Source organism: Mustela nivalis (assembly GCF_964662115.1).
Source record: "Mustela nivalis genome assembly, chromosome: 16".
In the NCBI taxonomy this organism is placed as follows: Eukaryota; Metazoa; Chordata; class Mammalia; order Carnivora; family Mustelidae; genus Mustela; species Mustela nivalis.
Genome location: NC_139035.1, coordinates 18,824,828 through 18,842,142, shown reverse-complemented (window position 1 = coordinate 18,842,142; position 17,315 = coordinate 18,824,828). Strand labels below are relative to the sequence as shown.

The 17,315-nt window shown below is 46.8% G+C and overlaps 1 protein-coding gene and 1 long non-coding RNA gene across 3 annotated transcripts in view; one reads left to right on the top strand and one right to left on the bottom strand.

Moving 5' to 3' along the window:
* LAMC2 (laminin subunit gamma 2) overlaps positions 1-17,315 on the bottom strand; it is a 63,927-nt gene that overhangs the window by 33,850 nt on the left and 12,762 nt on the right. For both annotated transcript variants that reach the window (XM_082702880.1, XM_082702881.1), the window contains one exon: positions 4,091-4,279. In XM_082702880.1, the coding sequence (XP_082559006.1) occupies positions 4,091-4,279 (189 nt within the window). The remainder of the gene's footprint in view (positions 1-4,090; positions 4,280-17,315) is intronic.
* LOC309850197 lies at positions 6,564-7,404 on the top strand. Its single transcript, XR_014304128.1, has 2 exons — positions 6,564-6,699; positions 6,808-7,404. It is a non-coding gene; the product is annotated as an uncharacterized lncRNA (long non-coding RNA).

Below are 17,315 nucleotides of genomic sequence, written 5' to 3'. Positions count from 1 at the left end.
CTTCTCCTTCCTCCCCTGCCCTTCCCCCTCCTTCCTCTCTCTCAAATTCCTAAGTAACATTAACATAAAATAAATAAAAATTAAAACAAAAAGAGGGTCCGTCCTTTTGGGAACCCTTTAAATACATATCTATGCTTGTATTTAAACACAATATTATTATTATATTTTTATAAAAATACTATATAATATAAATGTATAATTATATTTAATAATGGTAAGTTATTATTTAAGAACTTTTAATAACCCAAATGTTATAGTCTGAGTAATTCACTGTCGTGGTCGTAGATATGTAAAGAATAACAATAAAATTAAGAGAACAAGCCCAGTTATCATTGATGTCCGTCCTGGGAGGAAAAAAACACACAAGTATACACAGTGAATTTCAAAATATTTGCAAAAGGTTCTCCGGGCTTACACATGTGCTTTTAAGAGTTAAAGGAAACTCACCCCTGTCGCTGAACCCCCAAAGTCATCCTCTCAAAATAAGCCTGGCTGCTAGATCTATGAGAAACTGATGTGAAATCCAGAATCTGTGACCGCGTTCGGAATTATTACTGCTGTTGGCTTCACTTACCACACAAGGACTGACTGCATTTTTTGGTTAAGATGTGATCTTCTGCATTTGAGACTGCATATACAATAGATTCCATTGAAAGTGACAAATATCTCCCGGTTGATTGGGAGACTGAGAAGTCACATGGGGAATTAAACTTGAGCCACCTGGCTAGTAATCTGGGCAGCCAGCATCTAGTGTGGGACGGCACAGGGTGGGGACAGCCTCTGTCACTGACATACCACTCAGCCTGGGAGCTCGGGCTCAGCTTCCCTTTCTCCGTCTCTAGAATGGTGGGAGGCGTGTGAACACGTACAGGTTGTCAAGTTGCTATGAGTACTGAAGAAGACATAGTATATGGAAATATTCTGGGAAAACAGAAAGCATTAGCCGGATCTTAGGAAATAGTATCCATGAAGTTTTTCCCGGACATCTAATTGTCTGCTGTTGGGGATAAAAAGGCACCATTCTGATGCTTTTTTCCTTCAGGTGGAAGGAATAAGAGGGAACAGTCCTCCCCCAGGACCTGGGATCACAACTTCAGCCCTTGCGGTGGCTTCTTGTGAAGACTGGAGGTGTGGCTCGCTGTGACGATGGGAGGCCATCCACCCACTCCTCCAGGGCTCCATTCCCCCACTCTTTAAAAAATTTTTTTGAAAAATTCACTGCCAATTTCAGGATATTAATACAAAAAATAAAATGTTAATAAACAGTTTCAGACCAAAGATATGGCCTCTACAGGCTTCCTTCTAAACTGGAATGTGATTTTTTTTAAAGGCCGGTGTTCCAGGAAATTGCGACACTGACCTCTGTCCTAATAAGAAAAACAACTCCATCAACTACAATTTACTGGGTTGTCCACCATGTGCTTGACTAAGCTCACTTGTGATATCAAGAGCATGAGGATGGGGACCCTTTTATTGATGGGGACCCTGGGACAGCAAGAGGCGAAGGTACATGCCCAGAGTGACACAGAAGCAGTAGTGGAAGTGCCCAGGCTTGAAAAAACTGTGTGGCTCCCAAACTCGCCACTAGTCTCCGTGTCATGACCTTGGCTGTCAGGGCACCTGGTGCTGGCACCGAGCTCTACAGCCTTCGACAGGTTCCTTCCCCCTTGCTTACCCTCTGCTACCTCATTGGCACAACGGAACTCAGAGTAGCATCCCCTTCTCATGGTGATCTGGGAAGGTTCATTCCTGGCTGAAAGCATCCAGAAAAGTGACTGGCACAGAGGAAGCGAGTAATGCGTGTTAGCTATTATTTCATAAGCTGGAAATCATTGCTGGGCTCCACCACTTCCGACCAAGCTGTTCACACGGAGCCTGGGATGTCTATGGCCCGAAAGAAAAGAAGAAACCAGGCTCATGGGTGCTGGGCGAGCCAAGGACCACACAGTGAAGAAGAAGAGACAGTGTGTCAAATCCTTCATTCCCATCTCTCTGCGAAGCCGCAGGCTCCTTGTCTGCTCTAAGACTATTAACCTTGTCTTGGGGCCAGGCTTTCTAGATAAGCCAGTTAAATTGCTCGTTATATTCTCACTGATCATTTGCCGGGGTGACCCAAGTCCAGTGACTCACAGTGAGGCTGCATATAACCTACCGGGATAGGTAGGTGTCCACACTCTTCGCGAGGACAGAAAGCCCACTGAGATGGAGTCATTTGCCTTTTGATTTTCCTTTATGAAGCTCTTCAATTCCAGGGACAGCTGCTAAATCCGACAGATTTCTGGATGCTGACTCTGTGCCATAAAGCTGAGCCAATCTGACTCAAACCACGCTGTAACAGCACCTGGTGAATCTGGAAGCGCTTGAGGGGATTTGCGTCTCTATCGCCGTGGGGTCCTCCCCAGGCTCTCCAACACCCTCCACCCAGCCCATGGCTGGACCAAACCTGCCCATCTTTACATGCGTTCAGCGCAGCTGTGAATTCGTTCCACGGGGCGCTGAGTCACGGCCACGCGCTTTGGCTACGCTCTTTAAGTGGATTAATATTTATCATATTACGCCATTAAACACTTTCTAACAAAGAGGAGAAACGTACTGCCAAGAAAGAGAATACACAAATAAGGTAGTTAAAAAAAAAACAACTCAGCTTATTTAAAAACCACTTGTCTCTCCCTCTTTATATGCACTAACTTGTCTTTACTGTCTATGATGAACACAGCACAACACATGCGTCTGTGTGCGTATGACTCCCACAGTTGTAAGAACAGTTGTGTGAACGTAAGATTGGGTGACATACCTAAAAAGACAAAACCAAAACACCAAAAAAGAGCCCTGCATTAACCAGTCATCCTGTAGGTGCCTCCTCTTTATTGACTCTCTTTTCTCTTAACAACCCAGGGAGGGAAAGACTTTAATCTGCCCGTGAATCGGGCTGTCTTTTGGACCAGTACCTCCTTATATTGTTAGCACCTACCACAGCACCAGAAACAGATCTTTCTATCCCTTATTTTTTGAGAGGTTGGTCAAAGGCATAGTTGCAGAAAAGGGGAACTATCCCTGGAAGCTGACAAGCTTCTTTTGTCCCTACGTCCAACTGTCACCTGCCAGGAAAAGTGACCACATCCCTCTCATGACTAGAACTCAAGCCAACAAGTCCTAAAGACTCCAGCTGGTTCCTACAACCCAAACTTAAGAAAAACAGTCCTTTCTGCTTGAAATCAGTAAGACACCGCCACCACCAGTGTCTAGCAGATTCTCTGTTGTTCCGGATGTTGAACACCATTCTCTGGCCCTGCTGGCTTCTCTCTTCCTCCCCCCCTTCCCATCCTCCCCCTGTCCCTTCATCGTCCTTTTCCCTCAATTTTTTCTTTTTTGTATAGTCAACACACAATGTTACATTAGTTGCAGGTGTACAACATAGTGATGCGACCTCCCCATAGGTTATGCTGTGCCCCCGCAAGTGTAGCGGCCGTCTGTCACCCTACAATGCTATCACGGAGTCTATTCCTGTGACTCACTCATTCCATAACTGGAAGCCTGTATCTCCCACTCCCCTTTGCCCATGTCGCCCCCCCCATGCCTCTCCCTTCCAGTGAGGGTCCATTTATTCTCTGTCTTTATAGGTCTGATTCTGCTTTTTTTTAGAAGCTTATTTATTGGGGCACCTGGGTGGCTCAGTCTAAGGCTCAGGTCATGATCCCAGGATCCTGGGATCAAGTCCCGCATCGGGCTCCCTGCTCAGCAGGAAGCCTGCTTCTCCCTCTCCCACTCCCCCAGCTTGTGTTCCTGCTCTCGCTCTCTCTCTCTCAAATAAATAAATAAAATCTTAAAAAAAAAAGTTTACTTATTTATTTAAGTCATCTCCACACCCAACACGGGGCTCAAACTCATGACCCCAGGATCAAGAGTCCCGTGCTCTTCTGGCTGAGCCAGACAGGCGCCCTGATTCTGCTTTTTGTACGTTTCTTCATTCGTGGGGTTTGTTTTTGTCGTTCCACTTACGAGCAAAATGACACGTACTTGTCTTTCCTGGTCTGACTTACTCCACTTAGCGTCGTACCCTCTTGGCACAGCCGCGGCGTCGCACGCTTACCTTTGGTGTGGCAGTTGCAGGGCAGGCAGCGGTCCCTCTCCCTCTGCCGGTAGAAGCCGTCCCGGCACCGCTCGCAGTGAGGGCCGTCCGTGTGGCCGTTGCAGTTGAGGCAGCGGAATCCGTTCCCCGTCTGTCTGCGGAGCTCGGGATCAAACACGCACTGCCCGGACTTGCCATTGCAGTCACACACTGGGGGGTGGGAAGCGGGGGACGTCGCTGGTAAAAAGCTCAGAGGCGATATTATTGTGAGTCCTATAAACCATGCACGTACTAAACAACTTGGAGGAAGCTAAGGATGACATGGGCCGATTGAGGGCTGCGAGAGTCCTTGGCCCACCTAAAGGAAGCAGGAGAGCCACTGGGATTAGAGGGGAGGTTTCTGTCAGAGAGAACGTGCGTTCTGGGTGGCCCGAAGGTCCCATTCCTTTAGAGACACCAACAATCTCACATGATGTATTTTTATGTAAAAATTCCTGATTTACCTATTTGCAAGGTGTTCATTTTTAAAACCCTGTGCAATTCCCTAGAACAAGTCTACGGGCTAAAGAAGACCCGAGGAGCGCCAGCGTGTGTGCCCCGGCACAACGGTCAAAAGGCTGATGGTGTCATCTGTCCCTCTAGGGATGGTCAAGGCTGAGGAGCTAAGATGAGTGTCCAGGCAGGGATCTCTCTGCCCCTCACTGTGCCTTGGGTGGCCCTCCCAGAGCCTGGTGTCAAAGAGAACCACAGTTTTATGAATAATACATTTTCCCAAGCGTCTAGGAAAGTTCACCCCATTGATGTTCTGGAGACACTCCTGGAGTGACATCTCCATGGGGGACCTAAAAGCCAATGAGGTAACAGGTGGAGATACTCAGCATCGTTCCTGGCGCAGGGCAGACCCTCAAAAAATGTTTCAGTCACAGCTGAGAAAAGAAAGATGTTAAGTCTTGAGGTTGAAAGAATTGGATCTAGTGAATACCAGTTCTGCTGTTTTCTTGGGCAAATCCCTTCCCTTCTCTGAATCTCTTTACTTCTCTCTCATAAATGCGGAAGACGTTGCCTGCCTCCCTCATCGGTGAGAGGATCTCACTGAGCAAAGAACATCCGGTCCTTCATATCTGCTGCTTCACTCACACAACTGAGTGACGAGACCGGTGCTGCCTCCGAGGAGAAAAATGCCGTTGAGAAAGGTTAAGTAATTTGACCCAGCGGAGAGCTGGGGTGTGAACCTGTGTCTGATGCCAAAACCCACTTTCTTTTCACCAGGCCCATTGTCTCCGTTGGCCGTGTGGCCTCAATGGTAGTCTGTTTCTAGAACAGCCTACGGCCACAATTTACCCAAAGCACCGATACAGAGTTGACAAACTGGCCAACAAGGCGTCCTGAGCAGCTGTCCTGTGTGGGCCTTGCCAGGCTCTGAAGGCCCAGAGGTGATGAAGTAAACCCATGAGCTTCCTAAGCGACTTCCTTACCACACACGCTCTCCCATCTGGGGAAAGGGAACTAGCACGTCTCCAGAGCCCACTCTATTTCTAGCATTTCACACGCGTCCCTAACACTTCAACACAAACTTGACTATCCCCGTTGACTGGAGGAAGAAAGAATGTTCAGAGAGAATAGGTATCTTGCTTCAAGTCACACAGCTAAATGGCAACCATATCATTTGCTCCCAGGTCTGTCCAACCACAAAGCCCTCACCTTCCCGTTCTACCCCTGCTTCTCAAGAATCCGGTTACCACTGGCGTGGAGGCATTCCTTCTAGAAACCCCTTACACAGGCTTCTTCAGCCCCTACTAAAATCCTGTCCCTTCACAGACAGCACTGGTTATTATAAATTAATTTGTTATAAATTATAAATTTTTAAGAATTTAAAAATATGTCTCCCTCCCTGTAATGTTTACTATGTGTTTCTGTTCTTCCGTGGAGAAAACACACACACACACACACACACCCCTACTCTCCTCTCCATTTATTTTATTTCAGACATTGCTTTACAAGCACGGGAGCAGCCAAACCTTTGACCGTCGGAAGACAGTAACAGCGTCTTTCTCTTTAGCCTTCTCTCCTTCTGGTTACACTGGAGACCTCTCACCCCAGATCTTTCAGCCACTTCCTGTGTCATGATTTCTAGATTCTTCTCGACTGTCCTCCAGGGAACACACTCTCACTTCCACGGCCGTTCTTGAAACGGCCAGAACGTATGACAGCACTCCAAGTGTGGTTTGAACAGCTCAGCTTGCAACACCACTGGATACTATAATTCCAGGGATGCAATTTAACATTTCATTAAACTTACAGCACACTAAGTTTGCACTCAATTCAGACTCCCAAATCTCTTTTGCCAAACTGGTGCCAAGATGAATCTTTCCCAACGAATGCTTGTGTAACTGACTTTGGATCCAGAACAGATGTGCCACGCAGCTGTCACGGGCTGTGAAATCACCGAGTACATCGTCAGGCACGTACAGGAGCTAAATCCAGGAGCCAACAACCCTTGGGAGGTTACCCAGCTGGATGGCACAGCGAGCCAGTGCCCTTTCCTGCCTTGGATGGCTTTCGAGGGCAATCTCCAAGCAATCCTGACATCTGCGTTGTGCCTCTCTTCACCCAGACCAAACTCTTTGCAGGTAAGAGTTAACTGGATAAGGAGAGCTCATGAAATATTTTAAAAATAGACAGCCTGGTTATCATCTAGCTTTTACCACCTCTCGCCCTTCTGTCCTTGCTCCTTTCAGGCTCTACTCGGAAAACCAACCAACCAAACAAACAAACAGCTTGTGTTCTTCCTTCAAACCCCCAGCCTTCTGCAGAGGGGCAGGACACTTCCAGGGACCTCAGCAGCCACAGCGCCAATCTGGAATCGCCCATGGCCGAATCTCCCTCCTCTGTCACCGGAGTTTCTGTGAAAGCCCAGGGTTGTGCTGACTGGAGTTGGGGATGCCGAGGCCATGTGTCCCAGAGTGTATGGGCCTCCTGGGGTTGCATGATGTGAACCCTTTGGGAGGACACTCCCCAGGCTCGCTTGCAGGGCTTTGAGGTTTCCAGCGAGCTCAGCACTTAGCAGAACCGCACTTTGTTAATACTGACTTTTCGGAACGTTCATACCCGGGGGAGGAGGGCGGACAGTTTGCTCCTTTTGCAGTGGGGTGAGCCCTTTTGTCCCTGATGCCCCTGAAGCATGATCTCTCTCAAATCATCTCCCGAATTCAGACTCACTTCCCTAAAACAAATTATTGTTCATGCTCACTGCTGGGGGAAAAAGAATCTTTTTATTTTAAATTCCAGAATATTCTTGCCATCAGCTCGATAAAATGCAGCTCCTACAGCTTGGACCTGGTCCTTTTTTTTCTGTGACCGATTTCTGCCTAGCCAGGGGCCCCGGCACAGCGGCTACAAAAGGGCACCGCGAAGCTGGGAGCGAGGATGTGGGGAGCAGTGAGGACTCTGCCAGAAGGGATTGCGGGGAAGCCGCCTGACGCAGCCACGTGACGGTGCTGCCCACTGCGGTCTGCACATCCAGGTCGGTTTCTAAAGAAGACAGAAATCTGGCTTTGTATATGACATCTACTGATTTTTTAAAATAGGACCAAATTTTTTTTTTTTTAAATTTCTGCTTGAAATAAAGCTGTGTCCGGGGCACCTGCGTGGCTCAGTGGGTTAAGCCTCTGCCTTTGGCTCAGGTCATGGTCTCAGGGTCCTGGGATCGAGCCCCGCATTGGGCTCTCTGCTCGGCAGGGAGCCTGTTTCCCTTCCTCTCTCTCTCTGCCTGCCTCTCTGCCTACTTGTCTGTCAAATAAATAAATAAAATCTTTAAAAAAAAAAAAAAGAAAAGAAATAAAGCTGTGTCCAAGGGCAAACCTTTGCACTTGACTCTGCTCTTCTAACAGGCAGAAAATACTGTCACGTTTTGCAAAAAGGAGAAATGGGGCCCTCGTCTATCGCACAGTGGCCTGGTCATAGTGGGTATCTAATGCTTTTTGTTATTATTATTGTTAGGGCTTTTTTTTAAAGGTTTCATTTATTTATCTGAGAGAGAGAAATAAAGAGAACATGGAGGGTCGGGAGGGCCAGAAGGAAAGAGGGAAGCAGGCTCCCGGCTGAGCAGGGAATCCGATGCGGGACTCGCTCCCAGGACCTGGGGATCATGACCTGAGCCGAAGGCAGATGTTTAACCAATGGAGCCACCCAGGTGCCCTATTTGATATGTCTTCAATGAACAAATGAATGATTGTTCTCTTGAACTTCAGGAACCCCTTAGGTGTGTTTCTACCGTTGAAAGGACTCCATGCGTCCCTGCATGTCTGGACCTGCCCTAAAAGTACAAATACTAATATATGGCAGTCACTCTCTTCCCTATTCCTCGAAAGGATGCTTTTCTCCACAGAGACACAGTCCAGAAAACAACCCTTCTTGGTACCTTATGATACAATGTTTTATTTACTAGACCTAAATATAAACTTTGGCTACATTTTCACACAGGAAGAAATTCTTAAAATGTTTATTATATTTTCCTTCTTTTATATTTAGCCTTGTTCAATTTTATGTCTAGAATTTTCTTCCCACTTTTAGTTTATAATCTACCTGCTATCCTCCCAAATTTCATAAATAGGCTGTCTAGTTTCCATCAGGGAATTTTGACACAAAGACAAGTGATGGGAGTATAAAGATGGGGGTCTTGGACATTTCTCCATTTGCCTAGGAAGCATTTATCAAGGGCCCATTCACTCAGCATATATGTACAGAGCACCTAGTATGTGCCAGGCACTGTTCCAGGCACTGGGGATATAGCGGTAAACAAAGCTAATCAATGTCCCAGCCCTCATGGAGTCTTCATGTGAGTCAGGGGAAAGTAAACAAGATAAGCACTACAGAGAGAATATTGGGATAGTGATATTCGTTCAGGAGAAATACATAAAGCCATGAAAGGAAATAAGGACGTTGCAAGGGGAGGGGGAGTGAGGAGGAGGGAAAAGTTGAAAGTGCCGTCACCTGGTTGACTATTTTTTTAAGATTTTATTTTTTAAAAGTAATCTCTACACCCAACGTGGAGAGATCCCACCCAACCCCGAGATCAAGAGTCATAGGCTCTACTGACTGAGCCACCCAGGCGCCCCTGGTTTACTATTTTATTTCTATTTTGATGCTGGTCTGCCCGTGAGCTTTATACATTTATCTACTAGACGTGATGTTTTTCTTAAAAATTATGAATTATTTACCTAACAAATGCATCAAATTATTCCCCTCCCGTTTTGTTACAAGTGTTCTTCACCCCTCCTGACAAATCTCCTTTCTCTCCAAAGTACCTCACTGGCAGCTTTTTGCTTTACTGACTCTTACTCCTTTTCCCTTCCTTCTTCCGTCCTTGCTCACGGAGACGTGCGCTGATTTCATTCATTTCATAAACACCACTTCCCGCCTCACAGGGAGGGCGCTGGGATCCCGGGACTCCCTGAGCCAGCGTGATTTCAAAAAAGGGAGAGGCCAATGTTTTATTTCGTCAAATATGAGATTAAATACGTATACTTTTAATAAACATATTGGGCTTCCTCAAACCCTTGTCACATGACCCACATTTTTTCCTCATTTCACCATGGATAGGCGCAGGTCTGGGACGCGGCACTCGCCTATCACCGCAGCAGGAAAAAAAAAAAAAAAACCAGAACCGAGTCACTCTGGGACCCTAACAGACCCAAAGCCTTACAGGGCATCGGAATCAAGATGGGGACTCTTTTCTCCCTTTCAGTGAACTTGGTATCACAGGTGCCAGGTCCCATCATTGTTTTATTTGACTATTCCTTTGCGCTGTGCTTTTCTAAGCTAGGGCCAGCTCTGCACGCTTTTGTGCTGTCCTCTCTCGGTGCCCTCCTCCAGCTGCCCCGCATCCTGGTCTGTGTCCGCCAGGGCTCTCTCCACAGCTAAAGGAATGAGATTCAACAGGTTAACCTCAAGCCCTGTGTAAACACACAGGAAACCAAGCCATTTTCCTCAGATTTGCACATGCTGCTTTCAGTCTAGTAACGTGTGGGTGGTTTTTGTGTCTGTGCTGTTGCTGCTAACGTTGGCACTTAAGTATTTATTATAATAATAACTATAATAGCATACTGTCGCTGACCCTCAAGTGCTTCTTAGAGAAGCTGGCGGGGCAGCCAGACACAGGCTGACCCACCCCCTGCCCCCCCTCCGGCCCCCAGACACAGATCCGGGAGGCGGGCAGCCCTCTGCAAACAATGCAGCAAGGTGTGCAGAGCCCCTCAGGCTCACTTACAACACTCCCACCCTCACTCCAACACACAGCTCCGACAGGCTGAGACAGGAAGCACAGGGCAAAGGCTGTTTCCAAGCTGCGTCCTGGGGAGAATGAAAGGAAACCGAAAATAACTTCCTAGGGTTGTGCTGTCACAAAGTCTTGGACTAATCAGCTTCGGTGGCGGCCATTCATCGAGACGGCATTTTAAATGTCCCATAGGAAACGCCGCAGGCAGTTACCAGAAGTTTTAGCAACTTGGCATTAATAGGATCATTTGCGTCTAAGCACATCTTCTTTCTATTGTTCTAAACTTAAAAACGTGCTCTGCTTTTCACCAGCCTGACCTAACAATTCATGGGATCACGGGGCTTTTTAGGGCTCTAACAAGTAATGACGAATTTAAAAATCCAAAGCTCCTTTCAAAACCCTGCAGCTTGGGGGCTGCTGACCTCTCCAACTTTCCTTCCTCTTTGTCTCTCTCTGGGCTCCAACACACAGACGCTTGCAGGAATTCTGGAAAGCACCACCTTCCTCCCTTCGGGCTTGCCAGTTCCTTTGCCAGGAGCGCTACCTGCTCCTACCCTCCCTAAAGGCACCCAGTGATCTTTTTCAGAGCCTTAATGAGGTGGCGCAGGGCCCCTGCTCAACGGCCCTTCCCCAGCTTCTCCCTCCTCTGAATGCCCACAGGACTCCGTCCTCACCTCCGGCCTGGTATTATTTATCACTTTCTGTCCTGTGCCTTCGCTATTTGCCTACATGACTGACTTCCTCTCCAGCCTTTGCCACGTGGGTATCCCCACCGTCTCTAACAGAGGGTGTGGGACTCTGACCGAGGGGGAATGCAAGGCAGGCAGGCAGCTGGACTCTCAGAAAAGCCAAAAAAGCACCTGAAGTCTCCCAGGAGTCCAGGGACCCCGTATGAAATTTTCCCAACACGATACATCAAATTTTCATTGTCTACATATATGGCATTCAGCATAAATTTAAAAAACTACTCTTTCCACCTAAAATTAAATAAATAAAAACACGGTGTGATGGAAACAGAAAGAATTGTGAGAAGAGGGGCGCCTGGGTGGCTCAGTGGGTTAAGCCGCTGCCTTCGGTTCAGGTTATGATCTCAGGGTCCTGGGATCAAGCCCCACATCGGGCTTTCTGCTCAGCAGGTAGCCTGCTTCCCTTCCTCTCTCACTGCCCGCCTCTCTGCCTATTTGTGATCTCTCACGGTCAAATAAATAAATAAAATATTAAAAAAAAAAAAAAAAGAATTGTGAGAAGAAGGTGATAGCATCGGTTAGAAGCAGCGTCTGAGACTTTCAGGTTGCTCTCACGCCAGACGAACTACTCCCGGGTCCAGACCGCCTGCACACCGGTGGTGGTTCGGGGGCCCGGAGCTTCCCGGATGCCCGGCCCGCGCGCCTGCTGACAGTGAGGGCGGTGAGGCCAGAGTGAGGCGGGCGGAGGGGCCAGGGTGAGGCCGGCCGAGACCGTGAGATCAGCGTGCAGGGGTCGGGCAGCCTTGACAGGCAGCGCACTTGGCTGCTGCACCGGACGATCTCAGGGGCTAGGAATCCGGGCGTCGTGTTGGAACCTGGCGGTGCGCGCCCGCTGCCCTCAGCCACAGCTCTGCCGCCCTCGCCTCCCTTGCTGCTCGGCGCGCTTGTGCTGACTCAGGTACACACAGTGAAGTAAGTCCCCCGCGACGGCCTGTGGAGATGGCGCTCCGTTCTCCTCCTTACTTTGAGGAAAGGCGTGTGCCCTTGCCAGCATTTTGTGCCCCTCGTTCCCTTTTGGAGAAGCCTAATCTGTTTCTGTCCTTTCCTGTTGAAATGGTCTTCCTTGGAACACTGTGAGGCCATTTCTGACCTTGTCCCCTATTCCCACCCAAGTCCCTGTGGCTCCTGTCCTCACACTAACTCTAAATGTCGGGGCTGCTCCAGGCTCAGTCCTGAACCTCCAGGACGCCTCACTCTCCCCCCCAGCCAAGGGCTTGGATAACAGAGACAGATGCTGACCGGGCAGCAAGGTCCTTCCTGGGCCAGACTTCATTCTCAACTTCAGATCAGCCATGGGCTTACATTTCCAGTGGTGGCCTCTCAAGCTCTTTACACAGAACATGTTATAACCAAGCTCATGGTTGTCATCCCTTCAAGCGAAAAGGCTGGAAGCTATCCTTATAGGTTCTCCATCCTCACTTGTCCACAGTCCATGCAACGCCAAATTTTATTGACGTAAACCACTACATAGCCCAAGCCCATCCAAGTCTATGTCCAAAATAGCCCTCTAGCACAAACCCCTATCACTTCTTGCTCACAAGACTTCCTAACTGAATTCCCCACAACTTCTCTTGCCTCCATCCAGCAGTCAGAACACCTTTCCAAATACAAATTCTGCCAATACCTCTGTGCTCACAGCTCTCTGGTACCTTTCCTTTACCTTTAGGATAAAGACCAGAATTCCTTAACATTGCTACAAAGACTTCCATGGTCTAATCCTACCTACTTTTCCAGCCTAATTTCATATAACACTCCCCCATGGGACATCTTCATCTCTCTCCCATTCATTTCATTTATACCTCATTTTATGCCTTCAGTTCCCCTGCTTCTTATAATTCTTGCTTTGTAAAGGAAAAGCATCATGGTGGGGAGAGGCGATTTGGGCTAACATGGCAGCCGCCATCTTTCCTTTGCTCGTTCAAAGCAATTACGTTAAGAATTCAACCTTCATTTGTCCTATTGAATATTATTCCCTACCTCTGAGTCAAAGAACTGGCCTCCCGTAAGTGGACAACGTTTTTTACGTTCGAAGATAGGGACCAGCACCTCCATGAAGTCAGTTGTAACAAGACTCAACGGGAAGTCCAAATATATAGCATTAGACTGAAAGTGATGAATAAAAGTAATGTGGAGAATAACACACTCACATTTTTTTAAAAACCCCAAACCTGGCAAATGTTATCTTCAGAACAAAAGCAATTATTGAAAGTGTCCTTTAAGTAGTAATCTATTCTAATGTATTTTTTGTTATTTTTCCAAATGCACAAATTGCACATTACTCACAAAGCCTAAAGCAAGATACACCTGACATCTATCAGTTAGGCCGATACCAAAGGCATTGGTAATGATCATCCTACCTGCCAAAATCGAAGCTTCCAAACTTGAGATACTCAAGATGACAAGAGGTGTATTTTTATTTTATCACACTTACATGTGATGATGAAAATGCTCGTAAGTATTTTCTAGTTTTAAAACCTCCTTCATGAGATTTTTCTTTCCAAGATCTAATACGTCTCCTCGGGTTGGGTTGAGAGTCTGAAGATTTCTTCATTTAAACTAATCTTGAAATATTATGGTTTAATGTGTGAATGTCTGCCTCCAGCTTCATCCTTCTTTTTAAGGCATGCCACAACATGTGTCCTAATTAAAATTTAAAACTGAAATGGCACTTCCCTCACTAAAGAGGTTTTAAACTGAATTCAGTTTTTCTCTTACATTTCTCACAGCTGTCTTTTTTTTTTTTTTTTTTTTTAAGATTTGATCTATTTATTTGAGAGAGAGAGAGCACAAGCAGTGGGGTGAGGGACAGAGGCAGAGGGAGAAGCAGGCTCCCCGTCAAGCAGGGAGTCTCAAGCGCGGCTCAGGGCTCCATCTTCCTGGGAAGACCCCAGGACTCCCACTCTTGAGCTGGGTGGAAGGCAGATGCTTAACAGACCCGGGCTCCCCGTACTCTTAATGGTCTAAAGTCATCAAGAGTCAATGGAACTCAGATCCCCACATTTTCCTTTTGACTAATTATAGCTTAAAAGGAGTCATTTTAGTTTCACTAAGAGTTCACAGCACATTATATTACAACCTAGACCTGGATATAGCCCATGTGGACTACAGATGCTCACTCGGCCTGCTAAGGCCTATGCCAAGAGACCCCATCTGGAGATGTCTGCCCCTAACCCCTCATCAGGGCTCAGGCAGACAGCAGGGAGAGGGAGAGAAAGTCTCAGCCAACAGGGAGATTGGGGACACGGGTTGTCCTCTAACCAGCAAAGGACTTCACGGTGAAGGAGGAGGCTGATGGCTCGGTCCGAATGAGTTCGAAGGTGAAAGGGAAGAGGAGATTAGGACACGAGAAACAGAAGAGTCTTCCATTTTCTTATATCTGGCACCTGCAAGGGCTCTGCTCCAAGACAGCCGGTGTCAGTTACAGTATGGAGACTCCGTGAGTATGCATGGTAAGGATTCTATATGCAAATATTCAACACCCCTAGATCCTTCTGAGCACACAAAGAGCGGTCTCTATTTTTATGAAATCGATAAAGAAAAGCATGTCAATATAGAAAGCATATTTGACTAACTTCAAAGAGCATGGTATTCACTGAGCATTTTCCGCATGACTCAACAAAAGGTATCCTATGCCCTTTTAAGAGCAGCTGAAATAAAGAAAATTAGAGTGTTCAGGACAGCTAGAGGTGACACAAAGCAATGAGGACCAAAGGCGGAGGGGAAACTGTGTAGAAGGAGTCTGGGTAAAGAAAAGCTAAAAAAGAAATTCTGATTTGTATTGAACTGGTTTTCAGAGTATACAGTTTTTCAATCTTTTAAATTTATATTTTGTTGGCTCCTTTAAAAAAAAAGTTATCAAATAAATACTCCCTCTTTAAACCTTGCATTGCTTTTAGGAAGAATATATTATTGTATAAGATTAGCCATAGGTTTTTTGCTAACCCTGCAGCCCATCACAAAGATATTCCCGTGCAGGGCTGTGCGCGCTTCCTGTGCCCCATTATCGCTCTCGGCCTGACAAGAGAGCAATGGTAATGCATGTACATTTACAATGTTGGGAAAATGTGAATGCACATTCATAGCAGCTTCCTTAGAGATTCTTTTCTTTTCTTTTTTTTTTTAAAGATTTTATTTATTTATTTGACAGAGAGAAATCACAAGTAGATGGAGAGGCAGGTAGAGAGAGAGGAAGGGAAGCAGGCCCCCCGCCGAGCAGAGAGCCCGATGCGGGACTCGATCCCAGGACCCTGAGATCATGACCTGAGCCGAAGGCAGCGGCTTAACCCACTGAGCCACCCAGGCGCCCTAGAGATTCTTTTCTGAAAGAAAATCCATTTGAAAATCGTAGATTAAAACTGTACTGCTTAAAGTCAGAAGAATGAATCAAAGGGTCTTTTAGGGTCCAGCCATTGTTTACTTATCCATAAAAAGATGTAACGAATGTGCCAAGAAGAAATTGGGCCACGAAGCATCCACCAGGGAGCAGGTGCTGTGTGTTTGCATCTCAGCAGGACAAACACCCTGCCCTCCACCAGCCCCTCCCACGCCAGGTCAGCTGTGGCCTCACCTCTTTGTCCCTGGACCTCAGCATGTGAACGTCCCTCCTACCATGAACTGCCCTCTCCCATGAGGCAAGAGCGGAAGCTTTGGGTTACTGCTGGACCCGGTGCCGCTGCAAAGTGGACCAGTCTATCTGTGACAGGAAAGGATCTTTTAACATTCGGAATCCCCTTTTATCAAAAGCAAAATGGATGATGATTTGAAATAGTAAGTGTAAAGTGTTCATGGTCAGTGCTCCGGCCATGGAACTGTTTGGATCTTGAAAGACCCTAAACCTCATGGAGAGACCAATGGTCTCCAACAGGCAGAGTAAAATAGCCTATTTGCATATGTAAATATTCATGTATGGAGTCAAAATGTTGACAGTTATTGGAGAACAATGACTAGTAGAACAAAGTATCACTCTCCCTCAACTGTCCTTTTATTTTATTTTATTTTTTTAACTGAGCCCCCTGGTCAATTCCAAGCTGCATGAAAATCTGAGAGAAAACTTAGTCATTCAAAATCTGTTCTCTTGTCAATGCTCCCACAAACCTGAACTATGTTTGGCTGTAACCTGTGATCCCCCGACATTTTTGAAAGAAAGGCCACTATCGTGAGTCACATATACAAACAGAAACTCCTAAATAGACGGGACACGGAAGTCCCTACCAGAGACACAAGGATGTTCTCATCTTAGATCAAGATTCCTTCAAGCCCAGGGGCACCTGGGTGGCTCAGTGGGTTAAAGCCTCTGCCTTTGGCTCAGGTCATGATTTCAAGGTCCTGGGATCACGTCATGATTTCAAGGTCCTGGGATCGAGCCCTGCATTGGGCTGTCTGCTCGGCGGGGAGCCTACTTTCTCCCCTCTCTCTCTCTGCCTGCCTCTGCCTACTTGTGATCTCTGTCAAATAAATAAATAAAATGTTAAAAAAAAATCCCATCAAGTCCAGAAATTAACTTAAATGAAAAGCTTTAATAAGAATTAGAAATAAAAGGGTGCCTGGGTGGCTCAGTGGGTTAAGCCTCTGCCTTCGGCCCAGGTCATGATCTCCGGGTCCTGGGATTGAGCCCTGCGTCGGGCTCTCTGCTCAGTAGAGACCCCGCTTCCCCCTTTCTCTGCCTGCCTCTGCCTACTCGTCTCTGTCAAATAGATAAATAAAATCTTTTAAAAAAAGAAAGAATTAGAAATAAGCTAAGAAGTTGTCTTGTTAAAGAACATTAAACTACCATCTGAAATCTGGTCCTATTACTAAGTGCGTGGATCCGGCCAAGGCAATCACTGTTCTGTGCCTCAGCTGGCCCGTCTGCAAAGGAGGACGACACACGCTAGAGCCCAGCTCTGCGATAACTCACTGAGAATCTGCACCGTTCCTCTACCGGGAGCCCAGGTGCCTACAAAATGAGAGGCTTGAGTCGAGAACCTCAAAGGACCACTCTTATTGAGGACCATGATGCTGTAGAGAGAGGAAAAAAGTGGGGAAGTGTGTAAGAAATGTCCCACTTACACGCAGCTAAAGACAAGTAACTTTTCCAATGTTTAAGTTGGTGTGGGAAGTGACTGGGCTGCAATTTAATTTTTTCTAGAAGGTGAATATTGACAACAATGAACACAAATAAAATCTGGAGGGCACCTGGGTGGCTCAGTGGGTTAAAGCCTCAGCCTTCGGCTCAGGTCATGAT